Source organism: Amblyomma americanum, chromosome 10, assembly GCF_052857255.1.
Source record: "Amblyomma americanum isolate KBUSLIRL-KWMA chromosome 10, ASM5285725v1, whole genome shotgun sequence".
NCBI classification, from domain to species: domain Eukaryota; kingdom Metazoa; phylum Arthropoda; class Arachnida; order Ixodida; family Ixodidae; genus Amblyomma; species Amblyomma americanum.
Window position 1 is genome coordinate 38,139,714 of NC_135506.1, and position 24,783 is coordinate 38,164,496.

Consider the following 24,783-nt stretch of genomic DNA (forward strand, 5'->3'; position numbering starts at 1 on the left):
AGTTCGTAAGTACTCTGGATTGTTATATAATGCGGCTAGACATCTTATATGGTGTTGGGGTATAGAAATAATGAAAAAACTATGGCTCCCAAGCAATAACGGAAAAAGATACATATATACTGACCCAACTCTTGGTCCAGTAGGCGCGACTGATGCTGAAGAAAGGCAAGCAACTTCATGCAATGATGTCAATCCGCTCTCTTTTTTCTTCCATGCAGAGATGATGATACGCGTAAAAAGGCTATTCTGGTGGCCATTTGCTGCGGGATTATGCTCGCAGTGTTGCTGGCTGCAGCTTTGGCCGGCAGCATGGGCGGCCAAGAAGGTAGGACCAAAGGAACGCTGTTAAAATGCTGTCAAGTTGTTTCCATTACTGCACAACTGCACTAAATGGAGCTGTTTTGACGGCATCCAAGCTTGATGCTGCCTATTTCATCCGATCGCATTTTGAGGGAAGCTAATTTTGAGGACGCTAGCGTTGGAGTGACAGGAATGATAAACCAACAAAACCGTACTAATTTAAACAGGTCGAAAATGTTAGCACAGCACCTAAACAGCAACAAAGCGCAGCGTGTAAGTTTCAGTGACCGAATGGCACAGATACGCCTCCTCATAACGACAAACCTAACCAGAACAAGTGATGGAAGAGCTGTGGGATGCACATCAAGCCAGTAAAAGCCAATATCATAATGTTTTTTAATAGGTGACAAACCTAGTGGGTTTTTTGGGTAGAAACGCGCCTTTAAGGTCGTGTAGTATGCTTACAAGGCTTTTTTCATACTTTCTTTTCGTTCACTACACTTGGAAGAGAGCAATGTTTCACAAAATATGGTTGCTGAATACCTCGTAAACATGCCCAGGTCGTATGATACTTTTCGTACAAGGGAGTATTTGATTATTAGCATCCACCCAAGCGCAGCCACACGGCTACAAAGAAACGTTTACAGCTTCTGCACAAGCAGAGTTGTGGAAGGAATGTTCGTTATTGTCAGAGTTTGGAATCAGGGATCATCGTCTGATCAGAGCAGCCTGCCAACCAACTGAGCTAACCTGGACGACTATCATATAGTAGAACAAGTAAGAGTTGATCAACAACTCGAACTGGGCAGATGTTCTTTCAATGTTCAGGATAACCGCCGGGGCAAAGTTGATTTGTAATAACTGAGTAATTACTCATTCATTAGCGTCAGCCCAAACGCAGCCATACGGCCACAAACGCAGCAATACGGCCACTAAGGCAGCTATATAGCTTGAAGCCGGATGGCTGCGCTTCGCTGGATCCTTCTGAGTATTTATTAATTTATGAAAAAAAAACAATTGAAGCTATGTAATATACAAACATCGGTTTCTCACCGAGAAACACTCAGCAGTCGTCTTTATCTCAGGCTCTCACTTGTTAGGTTTCGAAGCTTTTGTTACAAATGCTAGGAAGGCATCAAGACGTAGCTACCGATTTTGTCCGCGGATGGTCACCTCGTTCTTTGAATAAGGGCCTTTATATCAGTCACAAATTGGAATTTTGCAACAAAACTTGAGAGCACTGTAATTATTTCCTTGTAACTATGAAGAATAAGAAAAAAAGCATGAAAAAGAGCAGAGAAAAAGCTCTCTGGGCTGATCTAAGCTTCCATTACAATCCAGCCGGTTATTTCGTCAACTTATCCTCCTAAACAAAATAAGTTCAATCAATTAAGTGCACATTTTAGCCATAACGGTGAGTTTTTATACTTTTAGTGTTCATTGATACTGCATATAGCGAAGACAAAGTCTTTAGTGAAATAATGGGTAGTGCGCGATCTTTCAGGGCAGTTAGCCGTTTCTTACTGCAGTAATTATTCCGCATACAGTGCTGCAAGCGCTGTTCCATATTGTTCGAGGTGGACACCTTTTCGTGAAATATTGCTTATAGAAACTGAATGAAGTTGCGCCTCGCAGGAATTAAGTAAGAATAGCATCAGCGGAGATTAAGGAGCTCTTAGTAGTCACAACTAGCGTGACCAGAACTGTGTACACTTGAGTGCGCGTAAATAGCCTTTTGGAAGAATTTTGTGCTCGCATATGGATAAGGTACACAAAGTGTGGAGGGTACACATAAAAAACTTGAAGCTTTGGAAGAATGGAAACGTATAAATATTCTGTGGATTTTTTCAACACATTTGTCGCAAGAATTGTTACTTAAGTACAATGGCCTAGTAGGCAGGAACGTAATTTCCTAATCTTCTTGTAGGAAAAAAAACTTACCTATTTACAGTAACACATCGTGGTGCCCGCCTATTACTGCGCCGTCCTTCGCACTGTTTTCAGTGAGAGTACTTTCGCTGGTCAGAGTTTTAGCTTCATCGTTCTTCTTCGAAGCGTTCTACGACAAAAAGGCTGACTTAGGAACGCTGAGGTGACAGATGAAGCTTAACCCTGCTGAAAAAAGTTGTATGATGTAAAAAACTGATACAGTTCTCATACGCATGCAATGCAAATATCATTCAAATCTTAAAAATTGTGCAAATGTCCTTCATTTTTTTCAAAATCATAATTTGTCATTCAATATCGCACAAATTGTATGACATTTGTATGACGAAGCCTGTGTGAGGTTATTGCATCATACACCTTCCTTCAGCACAAATGCTTCCCCAATGCATTGTTTTCGATTTGATTATCATGTATGATTCGTAATTAGATGTGGGAAGAACTTTACAACAGTCTATTAAACGTCCAAGTCTGCAAATAAATACGCTGCGAGGTATTTCTGCAGCCCACGGTTTCCCGTACATGCTATATTTTCCTCGCTCTTCAAAGAAGGATTAGGAGGAAGCTTCGTCCTGCCCATGGCTGAAAGACCAATGATGTGTTGGTTACAGGGCGAGACCTTCTGCAGTCTCTATAGGCACGTTGAGCTAGGGGCTCGCCCAACTGCCAGAGAAAGCTTAGGTGAAGTCAATAAGTGTTTTTCATTATTTCATTCATTCCCTGCCAGAGTGCCAAACAAAACTACCTCATACTTTGGTCCCTTTCCTTGATTTCGCTTTGACAGCAGCCACTTGTAAGATACCTCGGCGAGATTTAATTTCACTTGGAGATTCGGTCTAGTGCGTCATCTATGTATGCGCGGAAGCGAGACGGAATGCGTCTTAGTTGCGCTGTTCAGTACATAGTAGACAAAAACCTAAACTGTTCTTTAAAAAACGGCAACCGGTCGACACCGCCCAAAATCTTTTCCACAACTAGGTGACGCCGACACGGACCATGTGTTCGACTTGGTATCCGTTGGTCTGACTTTCTCGCGTCACCAATCTGCAGGGGCTTTGTCAGACGTTTGATCAGGGCGCCAAAAGCTGGCTGGAACTTCAAAACTGACTTGAGCCTGTGCTCATTTCGACCAGGGGACCACTGGGTTGCGTCCAATATTGACATCTCGTCTTGTTAGGTGTGTCCTTGTAATGTGAGTCCCATAGGACGATGGTCAAGTACTATATTATTCTCTGACTTTTGTCGCCAGAACCTCTGCTCGGTCATTCCTTAAACAGGTAATTCCTGTTTTGGCGGCAGTTCTTGAGGACCAAAGCAACTATTCGTTTCCTCGATGATGCCCCCGAAGTTGTCCCGAATCTACGCAGGAACTAAAACAGAGACTAGACAGAGGTGGCACTTTTTCTAGTTCCTCACCTACGCGGAGAACAATCTGATGATCTAGATGCGTGTCATGGACAAAGACATCTTCTGGACAGCTCATTATCGATTTCATTCGCAGGTAGATGAATGCTAGGTGCTGATCGAAAAAGGTCATGCCTAGAATAACGTCACAGGATCAGAGCTGTAGCACTACGAATGTTGCCGGCAGATTTGGTCGTTTATCTTCTCTCTTTGGAATGATCGTTGGGCAGGCGCAGTTCGTTTCTATCTATCTCTGCCTGTCGGCGCAGCGTCCAATGAAGTTGCCACGTTTTTTCGATGCAGGCAGGTGGTTACACTTATCAAAGGACAGACTCCTCTCGTAACAACGGATGCCTCCATTTAATGTGGGTGCATCCCGACACCTTTGTGAAACTGCATTGCTGACTCGGAACTAGACCCGCTGCCCATGACTGAGGATTTGAATAACTGGACAATGGTGCGCTTGCCGATGAATGCAGAAAAACTATTCTAGATCAGCAGTCGGGGAACATAAGAGTCGCTCAAGTTTGATAGAAATACAAAGGAAAAGGACTGGTCGCATAGAGCAAGTGATTGCGATGCCAGATGGGCAAATTGAACATTTGGCCATGGTGGCTGCAGTCGCAGCAAGTAAGGGCTCTAGTATACTGACAGAAGTCGGGAATTTGTATCGGGTCGCCTTTGGCACGCATTTTGGGTAATTTATTTTTGAGCGAAGACGATGGTGTTGTCTGCCAAATATTGGAAGGTTTACAAAAAGGCATCTTTCGTTATGTTGATGATTTCTTGATCTCAGTTGATAACGCGGGGTTCAATAACAGCATGGTGATCATTTTGAAAACCTTCAACGAGTGTGGATCTGGCATCAAATTTACCCTAGAGGTTCCAAAAAACAATGAGTTTCAGTTTCTGGACCTCAAGATGGACTTCAGTTCTAGGCACGTTTGCTGGCAGTACTGCCGTAGCTAAAAAATGCACTCCTCAAATACAACTCCGAAAATTCTGAATAGTGAAGAATGGAATAGCTGTTTCTTGTCTCAAGTCGAGCCTAACAAAAGCTTCCGTTCATCTTCTATGCGACAGCTTCAATGCTAAAGTTTCCCGATTGATAAAAGCCGGCTATCCTAGCAATATCATTTCCCAGTCCTGTATGAAGGTAATGAAGTGGGTCAAAGGCTGTCCATCACCCACTGAAGAGAACTAGAAGCGCGCTGTGATACCTTACATGCACCGATTAACTCATGGGTTAAGACAGGTTGTCAAAATATATGATGTCGGAGTAGCCCTTTCTGCCCTGCGCCCTGAGATTAGAAAGACTTTGCCCTCTTGTGCAAAGGAAGGCGGTAAGTGTTGATAGTAGTTGCCGTTTCTGCAAGGTGAAGAATACAGCGAAATGTGTGCGATGTGAAACAAGTGCGGTGTATAAAATTCAATACCTCTGTGCGTTAGTGTACATATAGGCCAAGCCGGGCGGCATGTGAACATTCGCCTTAGAGAATGAAAAAATGATTCTTCGTCAGGGGTGAGTGAACACCTCCGAGAATGCAACAATGCCGTCCTCTCTCTGAGGCAGAATGGTGTTGTATCATCACCCGCAACAAAGACCCAGAGTGGTGATGGTAGCATTACACACAGCCTCGCATGGAAACTACGTAAGCAAGCCTTCAGTCTTGCTATCTATGAAGGAAATAGGCTATCTGCGCAGGTTTTAGTTTTTCGTCTTCTTTTATTCATTTTATAACCCAGATATGTTAACAACGTGTTTGTCACTGCCTTTGGTATCGTTTCTTATTTAACGGTTCGTTTCCTTCCAAATAATCCAGCAATGCAAACGGCGCTCGTCCTGCTATCTTCGTTTTCTGTCTCCGTTTTGTTTGCGCCCCTAATTTCATCATGAACAGCTTCCAACTAGCCCAACTTTCCATTCTATTCCGTTGAGATCAAATAAAGTTATATGCAGTGTCCTTTGTCCTGCAGTACATGTAATAGAGGCTGATAGAGGTGACGAATAATGATTTCGTGCACGAGCAGAAAGGCCTGTTTCCTACGTTTTGCATAATTACTCCTTGCATATTGTTTTGTCTCTCTCATATAGGCTAAATTAATCTTTGTTCAACCCTGAGTATGTAAGCTGGCCTTCCTCGACTGCACTGCTGACGAGCTTTTTAAGTCGCAACAGGCATAGTCTGCTCGAGAATTACGCTTAGCTAGTAAGCTAGTTCAAGAGAGCTTTTTCACTGTGCAAAATTTCTTGCCAAGCTGATGTCTAAAACATCATATCATATTAATAATAATGATGATTTTTTTATGCAAGAGCATCCGTGGCTAAAGCGCGCCATGGCTGCCATGGCACAAGGATCTTTTTCTTCTACTCAAGGTGGGGCCCAAAACCCATTTCCAAGCCTTTCACCTAAACGAAGCCAAGTACAAGGCGGTTGAAAGAATATAGTAATAACATTGTACAATATAATATAGTGTATTGTAATTGTTTCGATATGCATTGAAAATTTAAGAATATTCAGTTCACTATTCTCTTTTTGCAGAAGAAGAAAAAGACGGGGAGGCAGAAGACAATTCTAATTATGCCGGCAGTAAGTCAACCAGCTACATCTGCAATGTGAGCTCGAAGCATGCTCGAGTTCTCCAATAAATTTGCTCAAAACTTTGGGTTTAGTGTTGCAACGTGATATCCTGGTGACCTTCTGAAAGAAACTTTCGTCTTCAAAGATTTGTAACGTATAATGCTACTGAAAACGTTCTGTAATTCTGCTATAACAGGCACAATGTGAATCCTGTCAGGAAAAATGAAAGCACACTTACCATTCTGCAGAAACAATAATGTTCAACGTTAATAAGGGTAAGCTCTACCTTCTTCGCTGAAAGTATTCAACGCCAACCTTAGCTTCTATCCTGTCCGTATGGTTGTAGGCGAAATTTTCTTAACCTAAGTCGACCATAAAAAAAGTCGCAAGCTTCCCAAGGTTGCCTACATTTCCTTCTGGCTTATTGAGTATTGCATTGTACCCTTGACACGGTCGTGCACACTAAAGTATGTTTTCTACTATTATTCTATCAAAACAAGAACATGATTATTTCATGCTTTCTTGACAAGAATATCTAAAAATATGAGAGTAGCAATTTTCAGTGAGGAGTTTCAATACAAAACCGCACTGCGGAAAGAAAAATAATTTCTGTCGTTAAGTCAACTCATACGTAGCAAAGCAACGACAGGTTGCACTAGGCTTGTAGCGGTCACCAAAGCTAAATAAAATAGGTGAAGGCTGCAGATCAAGTCAAGCAGATTTATTGTTTGGCAGGTTGCCATGCGAGTCTTGTTGATTTTGGGTAATTCAGTCCAAATCTACGATGCAATGCTTCACGACCGTTTCGTGCTTGTAGAATGAAAATGACAGTAATAAGTGCTCACTGAGTTGTCTACTTAATTATGATCGGAAAAAAGAACCTTCAGATTGTTTGGACAAGAGCCAGAAAGCTTTTTATACATCAAAGGTAATCATTTTAACTCATTTCGTCAAATCGAAATTTTTCCGCTGCATCGCATAAGGTTGCAGCAATGCGCCTTGGAAGGCGTCACTCGTAGTTATTATATTTCGTGCACAATGCTTGAAAGAAACATTTCCACAAGAAGTAATCTGCAGGCGGGCAAAATAAAAGTCAGCTCACTTCACACAATTTTCTCATCACTCATTTTATTGCATACTAAAAGACAACCTGTATTGCCTCATACCTGCATTCTGGCGTAAGCCGCCTCGTCGGCGATATTTTTTTTTTCTGTTGAGATAAGCTTTTCTTACAAATGTAACACTGTGGGCTTATGTTGTTATGAACTAACCCAAAAACTAGAATATATTGTAGCTGATTTTGTTTATTTGCGTTATATGCTTGACGTTTCCAGGCTTTTCGACTCCATCTTATTTCTTCAATGCAGCCGTAACCTCTTAACAGATGTGCTTTCAGCCGAAGGATAATGGCCAATTTTTCTAGCTACGCTCTGGGCATACATCGCTGCACACAGCTCAGTTAAAAATCACAGGGCTTATGTTAAAGACTAAGGCATATGCCACCTGTATTTGGTTAAAACATACAAAAGATTGCCGTTTTAAATCTCTGAGTTCCTGCCTCTTGTGATGAGCCGCTCTGTTTCAAAGATGATTGGCTTTATCTGTTCATCCTTCAATGGCGATACTTCACTTTTTGTTACAACCGCTGGCTTCTTATCACTTCTTTTCACTTCAGTAGCAGCTTTAAAGGGTAGTGGTGTGAGAGGAATTGTTGTCAGCATGACACTAGGAACCTTCAAATTATTCTCGAAAATGTTCTTTTTACTGACTCAATATTGCGCGGCGTTGCTGTAACTGCGGACGACTTTATTCTCAACTCATTATTCTCACTTCACTATTCTTTCTTTATTCTAAATAACTTCATTGGGTCAATAGGCAGATATGCCGCGGATACCCAGAAGCCTCGCGAGATGCAGTATGCGCGCAATAACCGGTCGCTAAACTTGCGTGTAGGAACAACAGAGTAAGCTGCCGCAATAATTAAAATGACACTCATATATTAGACCACTGCGCCTTGAGAATTTTCTAGTTTGGAAGTGTAGGTAACGCCGCGGAATATTTTCTCACATAGCCCCAGAGCACTCTCAGAAAAATGTACTCTTCTGATTGATGAAAGCCAGCAAACGAATTCATGACTATTCGTTTACACTTGCAGATTTTTTTCTCAGAGGCAAATATTAAGCTATTCAGATCCCCACAGACATTCCACAACTTGTCATACATAACCGACCGAAACCCTGACATTGGGTACACTGTTGTCTCGTTTTGGAAGTGCACCTGTGAAGAAGTGCATGAAAAATAAGTCTTACGCATATCGGTTATGCAGGCATTTTATTCTGTAATATGACCATGGATATCATAAAAAACTACCGTACTACGCCACTGCATCTTGTTTCTTGTTTGCAACTACAGTTCTTTTTTAAATTGATATCATGTCTTATCGAATCAGCAATCAAAACGGTAGAGCAAAACAGAGGCAACACGGGGTCTTGATATTGCAAACCAGAAGCCTAACCACTCGAAAGATGACTTCACTGGTTTGAACTGCACCCTTCGGCGAGATTCTCCATAAACCTCGAGCAATAGGAAAAAAACTGCCACGCTCGAAGCGCAAGGAAGTCTCTCTTCCATGAAAACGAACGCAAACGCACACATGGTGTCGATAATTACTACATGCATTTTGGAAGCAATCACGCGAATGTCGTTTAATATTACATTTGTTATTGCCGATGGTGCAGGAAGCCACTGTTAGCCGGTAATTTTCAGCCATCGTGAACAAGAGAAATTGCTGTTTTGATTTTTCAGACCCCAAAGGAGGAGGAGGAGGAAAAGTGAACCCACCGAAGAAAGACGAAGTAACGGCTTCCACAGAAGGTGTGAAACCTCCTTTTCGCCTCACAAACCCAGTTTTATTGTCCTGCTAAAGAAGTAATTGCTCAGGATGCCTTTCACATCGATTTGTAATCTGTCACAAGTCATCTTCACGGCTCCTGTAGTGCTGCTGTTGGAGGACAGATAAAGCATATGGGTTGCTAAAATAGGGGCCTCCTTACTATGCTCCTGTCTTGAGCAGATACTTCAAAAATAAGGATAAAGCTAGCATCATAGTAAAATTTTAATCCTTTATAGAGTGGGCGGCAGTTATCGTAACAGTGCCTAAGGAATAAACGCAGTTATGAAGACTAGACTGACGAGAGGTTCTAGAATAACCTTAAGTATGCAATGCGCTAAGTGAAAACGCTGTTTTGTAGTAATGTGTGACTTCAGTGCCAGGCAAGAAAAGAAGGCATGTAACCAGGCAATAGATTAATATAGTGGAGGTCCTAAGGATATGAAGGGGTGTGTTAGCTCGCAGTACAACACAATTTGCAGACCATTAATACCTGTTTCCGCAATCTGGAGAACCGGAAGTGAACGTGGTCGTCCCGGAATGGTTTGACTAAAAATTAAATACTTTTCTGTGCATACTCTCAGATTACGCCGGAGGTGGAGGTACTCAGCAGCGAGAGTAGTGACTGCAGGAGAGTGTGACCTCGAATTAGAATAGCATTTCAGAATAAACGATGGTTCAAACCAGTAAGGAAGAAGCCCATCAACGGGACAGCGGTCATGAGAAAAGAGGCAAACTTAGCGCCTCTACACCGAAGATATTACCATTTAACTAAAGATGACTTCCTAGGTTTTGAGAAAAGTATAATTTGTGGAAAATATTACGACGAACTTTGATAAACGTGCGTCATCTAGAGTAGCTATACTGGACAATGGTGAGCCCTGGCAGGAGACCAAAGATCGGATTAAGGAACACTAAACTGTGGAAGCTTCTAACCCAGTAGAGAGAATATAATTCGCCGAGCATTGAAAGTTATTCGGTAAGCTTAAAGCATCTACCCCCTTTCCATTCCTTTGGCATGATCACCTATTACATACACCCAAATTGTAGAGTGCTGGCCACTGTGATGTTGAGGCTACCTAGAAAAAAATTCAACTTGCTCTTTACGGGTCCGGTTACACGACTGTGGTCAAAATTTCACCGCAAAAGCGTTAAAATTCTCATTCAGCGTGGAGTCAACCGGGCGGCGTTGTGTCGGGAAACCGAGGTCATGCGTCACATCAGGCGTGTATGTCTTGAATGAAAATAAGTGAAAAGGAGATTTCCAATATGAATTAAAGGTCGGCATTTGTCTCACAAGGCTTAAATTTTGCATCAAAATTTTCGTGCATTTTCAGAGGCGATTCGAAGCCATAACCCTTGGGTCACCAGGCTTGCATGCTGCCGACTAGAGCACGTAGGCACGTTGACTACTCCGAGGTACAAAGGGAGGCGTTGTGTTTTGTGTTGGCTTATAATTAAGCTTTGTAATGTGGTAACCGTACTGAAATATCATTTTATGAATGTTAAACAGAAAGCACGTGCCGGTTTATCGAAGAGGATTGCGATACAGGATGTTCCTGTATGTAGACTTGTGTCTTGCCTTACACAGCATAACTGTATCTTGTAGGATAGCCCTGTATTGTACAAAATAGCCATATTTTATTCAGAACTACTCTGAACACAAGGAAAATAATATTGTGTTTAAAGTATTTGTCCCTTGTAATAAAGGTCCCCGAAAGCTGGCCCCTTTCTCCAACAAGTGCCGAAAATAAGGCGTCTTCACTCTAAATGCCGCATTACATAGAACCTTAGAAACTGGTGATCTCTAGTTATCTGTTTAAATCACCATTTGTCATCAGAAAATTCAACAATGCGCACTAGTTGCGTGCGTTCCCACACACCCTTCGAGCTTGTAGGGATAGCGGTTTCGGTCGCTCAGGGTAGGGTCTCGACTCCGCGTGGCAAGCTCACCCAGAAAGCAGACACGAATCGAGAAAGAATTTGGTCATTTCATACCCAGATCTCGCCGGTCGCAAGCCGGAGTATGGGGTGGAGTCAAAGGCTTAAAAACAACATAATCTTATATAACTACTGTCCATACAGGAGAATTTCTTAACCCTCGTAAGAACGCATAGGTAATCTACAAAACAATGGAACGCATGCAAACTAAACCAAAGAGATGCTGCAATGCACAAAAAGACGTGGCTACAAAGCGCACTAAAGCACTAGTGAGGCAAACAAAACAGAACGCAGTCCATGTATCTGGCACTGCGACAGTTCGACAACCGGAGCATCACGACGCGCCGTCCTGAACACTGGCTGCGCTTCCTAACACCGACATAGCACAGCATGTGAGTGGGCGGGAGTGCATGCCAGTGGTCGGGACGGCCCATCGTGGTCCTCTGGTTCTCGGACTGTCGCAGTGCCAGATAATGAATTCAAGGCACCTCTTTCTTCCTTTCTTCTTTCACTCCTTCCTTTATACGTTCCCTTATGACGTGTCTCCGGTATGATGACGCCGACGTGCAATGGAATTGAGCTCGCTCCTCGTGCCGTTCGGGTTCACGCCATCAGATGCTCTAGCACTTCAGCCAGTAACTCAATCATTTCCTTCAGCGTGCCGGCCTCATACTTATTGGCGCGACAAACTGGTGACTCCGGACGTCCGCTCGAACACCCGCCCCCACCGTGGCCAACGCTGACGACACCTCCTCCGCCATGCCGGTGACGGACCCTCCAGTGTAGTCTCTGCGCTAACCCTTCGCCTTCCCTAGTTCCCGCCAGCCGATCCTCAACTCTGGCTCGCTCGAGACAACAGCCAGTTCACTATTGGCTGCATCACTACACAGGCGCAGAAGTTTCATCCCGTAGCTGCATCGCTACCACCCTGAGAATGCCGCCGATATCCACGACCTCCTCATAACTCCTCCCGCCTCGGCCCCGTTTGACACGTTGGCTGTTGAGCTCATCAAGCGAACAGCTGTCTCGGAATATTGCCGCCTGCAGCAGCTCATCTCCTTCCAAGAACTGGGGAACCGTACACCAACACAGTTGCTGCGGTGGCTCCAGCAGCTCCTGGGCGGCAAGGCTGTCACCTTCGACTAAGCCTTCATGCATGAGTTTTCCATTCAGCGCTTGCCGTCGTCGGTCCGCCTGGTGCTTGTGCCCGCCCAGGGGTTGTCTTTGGAGAAGCTCGCTGAGTTGCCGCATTCCGTCATGGACGTTTCCTATTCTACCATTTCTCTCGGCGCAGTATCCCAGCTTCCCACCCCGCCATGATCTCTTCTCTCTCGCATGGACCTTCAGAGCCTCCGTGACGACTTCCATGCGCAGATCACACGTCTCTCCGACGAAATAGCCGCACTGCCGACCTCCCGCTCTCTTTCGCCTTCCCGTCGCCAGGCCTCACCTTGCCGACGTAGTGCTACCTCACCTCTTCAAACCAGCGAGTGCTGCTATAATCGCACCTTTGGTGCAGCAGCGCGTCGGCGTACCCCTCGCTGTCGCTTCCGTGGAAACTTCCCACGACAACACTAGAAGCGGCAAGTGGTATCACCCGGACAACGGCCGCTTCATTCGCGACCACATCTCGGGCCTGTTTTCCCGTCGACACTGGAGCAGAGGTGACCTTCCTACCCTGCAGCATTACATATCCTCACGTTCTCGCCGCACTGGCCCATCGCTAGAAGTCGCAAACCTCACCACTATCGCTACGTACGGCGAACATGCTCTCACACTCAATGTGGGCCTCCGGCGTGAGTTCCGATGGGTTTTCCTCGTCGCGAACGTACGTTACCCAATCCTCGCAGCTGATTTCCAGCGCCACTACAATCTGCTGGTCAACATGCACAGCAAGTGTCTCGTAGACGGCACGACGAACCTCTCTGTTAAGGGCCTCCGTCTTCGAGAAACACTTGCAAGTATACCTAGCCCACACCAGTCGACCTACGAGATACTCCTAGTCTGCTCCGTCCTTTCAAACTCTTACTGCCTGTCAAACACCAGGTCAAGCATCACATTGTGACCACTGGCCCTCCCAAAGACGCTCGAGCCTGTCGCCTTGTTCCAGACCATTTACAGATCGCCCGCATCGCGTTCATGCACATGCTGGAGCTCGGCATTATCCGACCTTCATCTAGCCCATGGGCGTCCCCTATACACATGGTATCGAAAAAATCCCCATGGGACTGTCGCCATCATGGTGAATAACGTGAACTCAACAACGCCACCGTTCCGGACCGTTATCCCCTATCTCACATCGCGCATTTAACGGCCGCGCTGTATGGCACTACAATTTTCTCTAAAATCGATCTCGTCAAGGCCTACCACCATATTCCTGTAGAACCATCCGATGTACCCAAAACTGTGATCATCACACCATTCGGCCTCTTCGAATACCTCCGCATGCCTTTTGTCCTCCCTAAATCTGGCCTGTCATTTCAACGCTTCGTGGACACAGTTACAAGGGGTGTACATATCTGCATGGCCTACATCCATGTCCTCTTCGTATTCAGCCGCGATGCGCAGCAGCACTTGCAGCACCTCCGGCACCTTTTCCAACGTCTCTCTGATTACGGCCTGATCATCAACAGAGCAAAATGTGAATTCGGCAAGTCGGAGCTCGACATCCTTGGCCACCGTGTCAACAGCTCTGGCATCCGGCCTCTCCTGTCAAAAGTCCAGACCATATAAGGCTTTCCTCAGCCTGCCTGAATCCGCAAGTTCCGTGAATTTCTCAGCCTTATCAACTTTTATCACCGTTTCATTCCTAACTGTGCTGCACCCCTCAAACCACTGAACGACATGCTTCAAGGCAAGAAAAGAAACTCCGCACAACTGACATGGTCATGAGCTGCTCTGGATTCTTTCCAGGCCGCCAAAGCGAAACTATCCGACCTCGCTCTTTTTGCCCATCCGCGCCCTGATGCACCCCTAAGCCTCATGGCCGACGCCTCCGATTCAGACGTTGGAGCCGTGCTGGATGGTTCTTGGAGCCCTCTATCTTTTTTCTCCCGCAACTTTTCCGCTGCCGAAATCCGCTACAGTACTTTCGGCCGTGATTTCCTTGCCATGTAGGAGTCCGGGCGTCATTTCAAGCACCTCCTAGAAGGCCGCAAATTGCACATTGTCACCGATCACAAAGCACTTAATTTTGCCATCAAATCGCCGAGCGGTTAATTCCTGCCCCGTGAAAAGCGTCACCTTTCGTACATGGCAGAATTCCCGACCGACATCAGACATGTGCAAGGTCTTGACAATGCCCCGGTGGATGCTCTGTCACGTGTTGCTGCTTCTCTCGCCTCGGCTTCTTCACCACTGAACCTCGACTTTGCCGCCCTAGCAAAAATGCAGCAACATGACTCGGAAGTTATGGACCTTTGCCAGAACTCTCGTTCGCTGGTTCTCCGTGAAATTCTCCTCCCTTCGTGCCCCGTCCGCATCATCTGCGACACTTCGGCCTGTATTCCGATCCCTTTGGTGCCCTCGGGCTTTCGTCGTCTTGTCTTTGACGCTCTCAACGGCCTATCCCATCCCGGAATTCGCGCCACGCAGCATCATCTCAAGAAACGTTACACTGGCCCGGCATCAACAAGGACGTGCGCGCCTGGGCCCGTGCCTGCCTGGCTTGTCAGCAGTTTAAAACAGTTTAAAAGTCAGTGACACATGACCTCCCCCTTCCGCTCGTTCCCTCCGTCTTCAGCCCGTTTTGACAACGTCCACATCGATATTTTGGGTCTCTGGCCATCGTCCACTGGAAAAATCATATCTTCTTATTTGCATCGATCGGTTCACTCGCTGGCCCGAAGCGTTCCCTCTGCCTGACGCCACCAGTGACACCATCGCCAGAGCCTTCGTTGCCGGCTGGGTCTCCCGGTATGGGGTTCCCTCGACCATCATTACTGACCATGGCTCCCACTTTGAATCTTCACTTTTTAATAACCTTATGACTTTACTTATCTTATCGCCAACGGTATGATCGAACGCCTCCATCGTTCGCTAAAAACATCCCTGAAAGCCGAACTCGACACGACCCACTGGATTGCCTCACTACCACTGGTTGTGCTCGGCCTCCGTGCTAGACTAAAACAAGATTTTGATTGCACTCAAGCAGAACTTGTCTTCGGCTCACCCTTGCGTCTTCGTGGTGAATTTTTCGAATCTAGCGATTCGTCTACAAGTCCCGACCCTACCGATTACGTGACGCAGCTTCACTATTTTTGCCGCCATCTCAGAGCTCCACATCGCCGACACCAATCTGGACCATCTTCACATGTTCCATCTGAATTTGCGACTTGCAGGCACGTCTTTGTTCGCTGAGACTCTGTCCGCAAGCCGCTTCAGCGGCCCTACAACGGCCCCTTCCATGTACTTGAAAGAACATCGAAGTTCGTCGCCGATATTCATGGGCACACTGACACCGTATCAATCGACCACTTGAAGCCAGCCTTAGCAGAGGACGTCTCACACTGGACCTTCATGTGTGCTTTCTCTGCCCCAACCGGCCGGCTGCCCTCCTCCGCCATCTTTCCCTGCCACTCCTCAGAAGCGGAAAGTATCGTTCCGGCTCCCAGCTTCACCGGACTCCTACATTCGCGGGGGTGAGGGAGGGGGGGGGAACTGCAGCAGCAGCAGCGCCCTTACACAGCAGGAGCACCTCCAGCCGTCGAAGATGATGATGCCGAAGTGCGGTGGAATTGAGCTCCCTCCCCGTGCCGGCGCCACGCGCCGTTCGGCTCCACGCCAACAGATGTTCGAGCGCTTCAGCCAGTAAATCATTTCCTTCATCGTGCCGGCCTCATACTGATTGGTGCGACAGGCGTGCGGGATCATGCGTGTATTTTTTGGAGAGGGGAGCAAGAGCGAAGGACTGCAGTAGAGCGTCAGCATGCGTAGGAGGTTCGCTGGAAGAGTAGCGCTGGAAGAAGAGGCTACTAGTCAAGATAGTTCACCGGCTTTGTGGTGCCCGCCAGACTTAGAAATACCGTGCCACAAAATTCACAATTTAATCTAAAAAATCCTAATTTGAAATCTACTTGGCATCCCTGTAGCACCCGTTATAGTTCTGGCTATTTTGGGACAAAGTGGGCTATTCACCTTGCTCTTTCTGCCTACACACTAACAAGCCGAATATGGAGCTGGGTGGGTTGATCAATTTGTGCAACGCAGTTCGAGTTTCCAATGCGATCGACCGGGATGATTGTGGACAGCCCACTGGGGTACGATGTGCGCCCCAATGCTGACAGCGGACTAGCGGTTTGCAAACGGCATTTTGGCGGCGTCTAGAAGAGTAAATTAGACATTCCGCAGCTTTTGATCTTCGTTCCACGTATTGAACGCACAGATCCGGTATCAGCTGTGCACCTCCTCCTCAGCGCCTATTGAGAGGAAAGGGGGGGGGGGGGGGCGAATTGTACGAGACGCATAGATATATGGAGATCACAGGTGAGGAAGTCACACCGCTCTGAATGGTATTGCCGGGGACTTCATGGTACGGAATGGTGTACTGAGAGGGCGTAAATATGCATCTAAGCATTTTAACTTGCTTCGCATGGAAACAGTGGTCGCCTCTGCGTGGTGTAGCTCGGCGTGGGAGACCCCTGGGTGCTCGTCCTATACGATGCAAAATCCGAGAAACTGCACCAGAATGTCGCCCAAACCAGCAGAGAAGAGGTTTTGCTAAGCAAAGCTGCACTGGATAATAGGGATCTTTTCACGATTCTTGCTCGAGTTTCTTCTAGAGCTTGTTTTATCTCTGCAGTATCAGTTTTTTTTTTTCAACTTTGATTAAGCAATTGCGCCTTTATATCGCTATGCATCCGCTTTGATCGAGGGTATGGAAGCGTAAAATTCATTAGTAAATAAAAAGAAACAAATGACACTCCAGGGCTCAAGAGACAGCGGTAGTACCTCGTGGATTTATACTTTGATGTGTAGGCTTACCGCACAAGGCACTAAAAGACCGGAGAAGTACAGCGCGCAGAGTTGTGTGGGGTGGAGTTCAGCGCGCGCTTTCTGCAGGGAGAGCGTTTTGCATTCTGACGCACCAGCAGACCAACTTCCACCGCGTGGCTCTTATTTCCCCGCTACGAGATGGCGGTCGGCTCTGGCTTTCGCTTACGCTGTGTAACAACCGTGGCGTCGCATGGGCGCCAGTTTCTTTGCAGTGCCTGAGCTTGCTTCGTAGCGCTTGAGCCCTATAATAGAGGCATTTATATCTCGCTTTCACGCACAGTGTCCAACTTAAGCTTTCTACAACAAGAGGAGGAAACGAGCTCACGATATCACTTGCCCCGGCTGGCTCAACGCAACGTTGAATAAATGTGTACTCCAATCGTCACTGTTGCTTGACGACGGGAGAGAATCGCACGCGTACATCATACTACCTACAGGGTTGTGTACTCGCTGAGCGAGTGCGTTATAGCCCCAACTTGTGCCACCACGCATGGGGAATTTTAAAGCTGTAGCGGTTTGACAGCACAGCGGTGCAGCGAAGCATGAGCTGCACACTGCCTCGGCGTTTACCCGTGAAGTCGCTACACGTTGCTGTGAGGTCGCCACCGCGGGAAAGCTCGCCAGAAAGTGCTAGTAGCGCCTCTGCTTGCTCTTATAAGAACTAAAAAATACGTAACCGTTAGTGTTCCGGAGAGGAACATATTTTTAAAAATCATTAAGGAGGTAACAGTTTTACTTCACTTGCTTTTCTTATACAGCATCCTGTTACCGACATTTTGAAGAGATGCTTATATGTTCATAGGCACGCTTTTGCTGCGGTGTGCCCGCCTGCTACACCAGCGCGAATTGAAATTAGACTTTCACTAAAAATTTAATAATTTTTTTTGCAGCAACAAGTATAGTTACAGATCAGGAGGAGCCCTCAGAGCCAAGAGGTGAGAAATGTTATAATTTGTGCGGCTGTAAGGAACCCAATGCCCCTAATTCAGTGATTGGCACATCCTTCCAAGCCTACGTTTTTAGACGTAAAGGTTGCTAATGCTCTGTAGGTGAGAGATAAAGGTTTCTAAATGAGGTTTAAGGCAATATAAATCACACTGTGTTGGGAATACACGACGTGACTTGTTTTTATGTATTTTTAGAACAGATACCTAAATGTATGTGAACGCGTCATGCAAGATTGTATTTCTGAAGAACACCGCAGTTTTTTTTACTCTAGGTATAGCTTATGTTTTGTGTTGTTCAGAATGGGCTGGAGTTGAACTACTGTAATAGACGAGATGAACACAGTGGCGGAAGGCCTTCAAAGGACTCCCTCTAGCGATTGACATCGACATGTCGTTATGCCGGCAACGTGCACCACCTTGCGTAATGGCAGCGTAGCGCCATTTGTGAATAACAGGTGTAACATGACTGCCTGCAACTTCGTGAGAACAGGTCTTCGTTGTTTCTCTTGTTTAGTTTGAGAACCATGTGCCGCTGCGTTCTAGCGCTATATCCGATCATACTTCATTATCAGCAAAATATTAAGCTGTAACAGTCAAACACATCCGGAAGTATGCCAAAGTCGGCGGCAGCTTTCGTCTCTATTTGATTACACCACAAGAGCGCAGAGATGAATAAACGCAAAAGAGGCTGACTTAGCAATTATTTCTACGCGCTCCGCATGCTCATACGTCTAGTGCCTGCAAAATTTCCCGCACAATACAAGTGCTGTTTCCTTTAAAAATGGTGATACCACTGACATATATGTCGCGCTGACATTGAATGGTAGATTGCAAGTGCACTGCCCGAGTGAATTGCCACGTAATGGTAACGGCAGTCAGGAAGAATGAATAGGGACAAACGTTCTTTCAAAAGAAAACTGTTTATTGGGCTGAATAACTCTGCGGCGGCGTAGCAACAAGCGTGCTCTGCGGTCGTCGAACAGAATGCCCGCCGCTGTCGGCCATGCTAAATTTAAAGCTCAAAGCGAACTTTCGAGATAAATTGTGCAAAGTTACTAGAACATTCCGGAACAACGTAGAATGAGCTCTGTACGGCTGCGATCAATCTAGATAAATCTAGTCGCGTCTTGCGTCGAAAACAAAGCGATAAACTGGCGCTTGGATCATAGGTCGATGATCGCCTCAGGCTCATTAAGGAAACCTATGCCCAAGATAACTTCGCGGGAGCATTGCGGTCGCACAACAAAGGTTGCAGGATAGGTATGTCCTTTGACAGTCACTCGCGCTGTGCATCGTCCTGATGGCGTAATGAGGTGGCCCCTGCAGTGCGAATTTGCGGGCCCTCCCAAGCTGTCGTGACTTTTCCGCAGCTGTGCAGCGAATGTTCTGTTCATTACCGAGTAATCGGCTCCTGTGTCGACTAGAATAGTAGCTTTCCGGCCGGCGATAGCTTCTTTTAAGTCGGACGTCCTGGCTCTTGAGTTGCACGTCGTCCTGGGCGTCAGGTCATGGCTTGTCGGGTATGGGAATCGTGGGTAGAACGTGTCGTCGAAGCTGTTCTCGGTAGCGGCATAATTTTGAAGGTGGTTCGCGTCGTGGTCGAGGTTTTTGTCAATGTATGCGGCGTCTTCGCGTGGCATGGACGTTGGAGGATCTTCAGTGTTTCGCTCGGGAGCAACCTCCCCTCCAGAGGTTGCTGTCTTTAGTTTCCCCTACGGGGCCTGGAAGACCTTCCTCGTACCGCGGCTGCGTAGCTGCGGCGTGGCGACGCAAAGCGCGAGACTGACGGCGATGGTGAGCGCGAAAAGGCGGTTCGGCGTGTACTCCTCTCGACGTAGGTACTCGTCGATTTCAGGCGGACGTTGACCGAAGTGTGGTCGTAGGGCGTCAACGGCAAATCCCCGAAGACCGATACATCGGTACGGGCAGAATGTGGCCGGCCTCAGGGCAATACAGGCACAACGGCCGGTTGTAGGAAGTCCTCCAGGTGTAGCATTTCCTGGGGCTTGAGCGTCGCTCATAGCCCGGGCGGGGTGGGGCAGGGAGCCGGCGTTCGGCAGCAAGTGGCTCATCACGGAGAGGACGTAGGTAGTGTCGTTGGGGCTGAGGAGTGCGTACCGCCGCAGCGTAGGTCATGGCCTGGGGTTCTGTGACACTTCTTCCCGTACCACGTCCATGAGAGTCGCTGCTTGGGGCTGTGCGGAGGATGGCAGTAATCGGCGTAGCTCCTCCCGGACGATTTCGCGGATCACTTCCCGCAAGTTGTCGCTGGTGGTGGTGGTCGTGTCCGGACACATTGCACATACAAAAGAAGGGCGGTTGTACTGCGCTCCCGGACGTTGATGGTCTGATCAATCGTGCAGGCTTTTTGAATGAATTCCTCGACTGTTTTTGGAGGCTGGCGGACGAGGCTGCGAAAGAGTTGTTCTTTTACGCCGCGCATTAAACTTAACTTTCTTTTCCTCTGTCATCCCGGGGTTGGCGCGTTGAAAGAGGCGCTTAATTTCTTCACGTAACCGCGGGCGGGAACATTCGGAAGCTGGATCATGGACTCGAGGAGTCGTCCAGCTCTTTCGTTCCTCACGACACTGGTGGATACCTTCAAGAGTTTCTTGAATCGCTCCCATGTCGTTAGGGGAGACTCGTGGTTTTCTTACCACGTGCGCGCTGAGCACTCCAGAGCGAAAAAGACGTGCGGGAGTTTCGCGGCACCATCCAAATTGTTGAATGATGCCACGCGCTCATATTGGTCCAACCATTCTTCGTGGTCTTCGCCTAGGGATTCATTGAAAGTTTTTTGCTCCTGGGACTGCTGCAGTATGATCGGGGTCGACATCTTTGGCGAAGTAGCGGTTCTTGTAGCGGCGTCCTTTCGCTGTCTGGTGCTGTCCGGCAGCGTCCCGAACTCAGGCTGCTCTCTCTGGAGACGTCGGCTGGCTCGCTGAGGTGCTGGCTCGTCCTCAGGTGCGAAGCGCAGAGCGCTGGCGTCACGACTTGAAGAGGGCGTCCGGAACAGTGACGGCTACGCCGCACCTCCACCAGATGTCACGTAGTGGTGACAGTAGTCAGGAAGAACGAATACGGACAAAAGTTTGTTTAAAAGAAGACTCTGACTTGCGCCCACAATGGAGTGAATCAGTCGGCGGCGGCGTAGCAACAAGCATGCTCGGCGTCAACAGAATGCCCGCACGCTGTCGGACGTGCTCAATTTAAATTTGATAGCGAACTTTCGAGACAACGCGTGTAAGGTTAATAGAGCATTCCAGAACAACGTAGAATCAGCTCTGATTGGAGGCTATCAATCTAGATAATTAAATCTTGTCGCTGTTGCGTCGCAAACAAAGCGATAAAGGGGCGCGGTGGCAGATTTCAACCAACACTGCTAAGATTCGGGGCAATATATTAGTATGGAAGCGCGCACTAAACCTCGGTCGTGAATGCATTAGTACGTGAAACCAAGTGCATCGCAACGTGTCTAGTATCCACAATAGGGGACTTCGAAAGGATGAAATCTGTTGACTGAGTATCGATTCTAGTTTAGTCACGATGTAACCGATATAAATAAGGTGTAGTCCGCAGAGTCTAATTGGTGTGTAATGTACCACCGAATGGTTTATTTTGTGAGGAGGGTGTGGTTGTATTCGATAGTCACGTTAAACCTGGTAGCTGCCTGGAATCAGATTTATACTCCTACGCCACTGAGAGAAGCCGTACCGGGAGAGGACTCGTAGTGAGGGCGCAGGTGAGAGATTGGCCGTCAGGTGCCGGTTAATGGCCCGAGGTTGTTAACTATAGCGTTGGCGGGATACCTCTGGTAAAATCTCTCGCACATTCATCCAACATTGCGGCCAGTGACGCAGTATGTGGTTTTTTATGGTGCAGTGAAAACATTGGGGCTGTTTGTTTTATGTGCACCACAATTGTGCTTTCCCGACGTGTGATCGCGCGTCAGGGAGCCAGGTCGGTTTGTCCGGTGGGGTAGTAGTAGGAGTGCAGACTTCGCCTTAATTGGCGCAGGCCTGCGTAGGGCGTTCGAGAGTCTGAACAGGCGGTGAAGGCTTCAAGAGAAGGGTTGAAATGCGGGCCAGTTGGTTCATAGTAACTTGGAAAAAAAAAACAGTCACAAAAGACAAGGGACAAGATAAGAAGTGTTCACGCCACAACGACTAGACTATCAACTGAGATTTATTTGACATAACATATTCCCAGCAAGGTCAGAATAGCATGAGCAAAAGCCGCGTCACAACTCACAGCGCATAGGGCACACAAGACATCACATCCACACTGACTGGATTAAAAAAGCAAATTCTTTCTCGAGTATGCGCACCGAGGCTGTGCTAATGCAATCATGGGCCTGAAAAACTGATTATGCTATGCTTCCAAGATTTCTCGCTCTTGCTAATTCTCTTGCCACTACCAAGAATCATTACATTGCTGAACAGCGGATAACACCTACATTCATTGCAATTGCAAGGCAAGTTGGTACCGTCATCAGACTCCATGTTATGTCTAATAAATCTCAGTTGATAGTCCAGTCTTTGTGGCGTGAACACTCCTCTTGTCTCTTGTCTTTTGTGACTGTTTTTTTTTTCAAGTTGCTTCAGGAGAGTTGTGTTGGTTGCATCACGAAATGTAATTGTTCACGATCGAAATCGAAGGTGCTGCTTCCCACATTAGGGTGTTGCTAGACAGAGTAGAGCTTCTGCAGCTTTTCGCGGACCATACTCCTGAAAAGCAGATGATTGGCCTCACTTAGTTTGCCGGGCATCGGCGGGTGGAAGTCCACAAAAGTTATATCCGCCGAATGGCTTTAGGGCACCAACCTCCCCTGCGCGCTCCATGCCTGCCAATCAAAATTGACTTCTTTGCAGAAAGAAGCATGCACAAGGACAAATAACCACTGCTCTTTGATCCCTCGCTTAATATGGCACAGCTTCTTTGCTTTCAACATTAAAGAGTGCGGTGGTTTGAACGCACACGTCTTAACCTCCGCGAACATTGTGGTGGTCTCATTTGGCCACTTCGTTCTAGACTGCTGCGTTAAGTCAATCCCTGTCCTTGAGCTTGTTGAGATTCAAGGTTTCGAGCAACATCCGCCTGAAATTGGGCTGGTGGTGATTGTGGGCTAGTGGTTTCACCCGGTGATGACCCGGAGATGACCCGGTGAGGAACTCTTGGAGCTCTGGATGCTCTCGCCGTGGAAGTCAGGGCTCGAGATCTTTTGCTGACAGGAATTAACTCTGCTTGTAAGGCTCTTAAATGGCTTACCTTCGGGACAGCTGCCCTTTATACGTGGTGCAGCTGGGTGTTGCAGGCTCCTGGAAGTTCCTCCTGCATGATGGAAAGCCCCGCAACTGCGCGAAAATGTCCCGGAGAGCAGGTAAAGCTTCAAATGAGCATTTCCTAGGCACAGAAGGAGTAGGCATGGCAGGATCAGCTCAGCGAACCGACGCACGTAGAGGGCGACAAGGATGTCTAGAAAGGGCTCATTTTAAACTTCAAATATATTGCTTCAAATCATACTACTGTAAAGAAAAAAGACCTCCATCCGTCGTGTTGTCAAGAGTTCAAATATTGTTCGTGAAGATATCTTTTCCCTCAATACCTTGATTTCATTTCATGAGCATAATGTGAAAAATTTTATAGATCACTATATTTGCTTTTTCATTGCTCGTGTTTTTTTTTTCCTCTTTGCTGTGATCTCTTAGGGTTCTTTGGATATCTTAGGGCTCTTGAACGACTGACATGTGTTAGTATTTACTATAATAATTTATATCTCCATTTGCAGTTTTTTAACATTGATTAGTCATTGTAGTGTTAATGTTGGCATTTATCTGTTTTCCTGAGGTACCTAGATGGCGTTTTAGTTACTAGTAAATAAACCTATGAGCAACTGGCGAACAAATACTCAATATATCCCCGTCGTACTTGATGATTTTATATTTTGATGCCTAAAGCAGAAAGTACAAGGGAGAACAAGACTGTAGCAGTGCATCCCACAGGATTGTGCGAGGAGTTTTTTTACTCAGCAGCAAGGAACCGGCCTGTGCGTGGCTGTCTCATTTTGCTGCACTTTGAGTGACGGAGCCTTCTTATCGTCGCTGTTGCTTGACGATGCTAGCGCATTCCAAGCGTGCTAAAAAATACCTGTGTGCCTAGTGCTGCAGAAATGAAGAGCTCTAATATTCCTTGTGGCGGAAATTATTTTAATACACTTTCTATTCTTATTGACCTCCCAATATCAACATTTTGAAGCGATAACCTGCTGGTCACGCTCCGAACTTTTTGTGTGTTGCGTCGGTCTGTTTTATCAGCGCTGAGAGTTTATGGAATGCTTTTGAAATGCACTTTCGCTAAAACGCTGCATTTATCACTTGCAGGAAAAACAGAAACACTTACAGATGGAAATAAGCCCTCAGAAGCAACAGTTAAGAAATGTTAATCTTTCTGCGACTCTAAGGGGGAGAATGCCCCAATTCTTGTAAATGCCAAATCCCGTCAAGCGTGCATTTTGAGAACGTAATATATGGCTAATGTTATTAAATTGAGTTATAATATTATTGATATACCGTGTAAGGCAGAATAAACCATTATGTTCTGCGAATTCGAGATTCGGCACGTTTTTATGGATCTTCAGAGCAGTGTCTGAAAACGCCACTGAATGCATCGTGTGCAATTGTTGCAGGAGGAGCGCTGCATTTTTCTTTACTGCCTTCATAGTTTATTTTTTTTAGGATTGAAGAATCTAATGATGTTGAGCTAGAGTCATATAAAAGAGCAG

General features: G+C 46.7%; 1 protein-coding gene and 1 long non-coding RNA gene across 3 annotated transcripts in view; one reads left to right on the forward strand and one right to left on the reverse strand.

Moving 5' to 3' along the window:
• The window catches only part of LOC144107736 (uncharacterized), a 360,923-nt gene that overhangs the window by 83,171 nt on the left and 252,969 nt on the right, over positions 1-24,783 (reverse strand). The gene's annotated exons all lie outside the window — the stretch shown is intronic.
• Positions 225-23,131, forward strand: LOC144107225 (uncharacterized). The gene is made up of 5 exons (XM_077640227.1): positions 225-325; positions 6,192-6,239; positions 9,036-9,104; positions 17,946-17,990; positions 23,034-23,131. Exons 1-5 carry the CDS (start codon positions 271-273, stop codon positions 23,129-23,131), a joined length of 315 nt encoding a protein of 104 aa, XP_077496353.1. The 5' UTR covers positions 225-270.

Excerpts from the sequence above, each read along its gene's own strand:
- LOC144107225 (XM_077640227.1), top strand. The coding sequence starts at position 271 with ATGCTCGCAGTGTTGCTGGCTGCAGCTTTGGCCGGCAGCATGGGCGGC. Across the intron at positions 326-6,191 it reads CAGCATGGGCGGCCAAGAAG|AAGAAGAAAAAGACGGGGAG; the intron begins GTAGGACCAAAG and ends CTCTTTTTGCAG. Across the intron at positions 6,240-9,035 it reads CAATTCTAATTATGCCGGCA|ACCCCAAAGGAGGAGGAGGA; the intron begins GTAAGTCAACCA and ends TTGATTTTTCAG.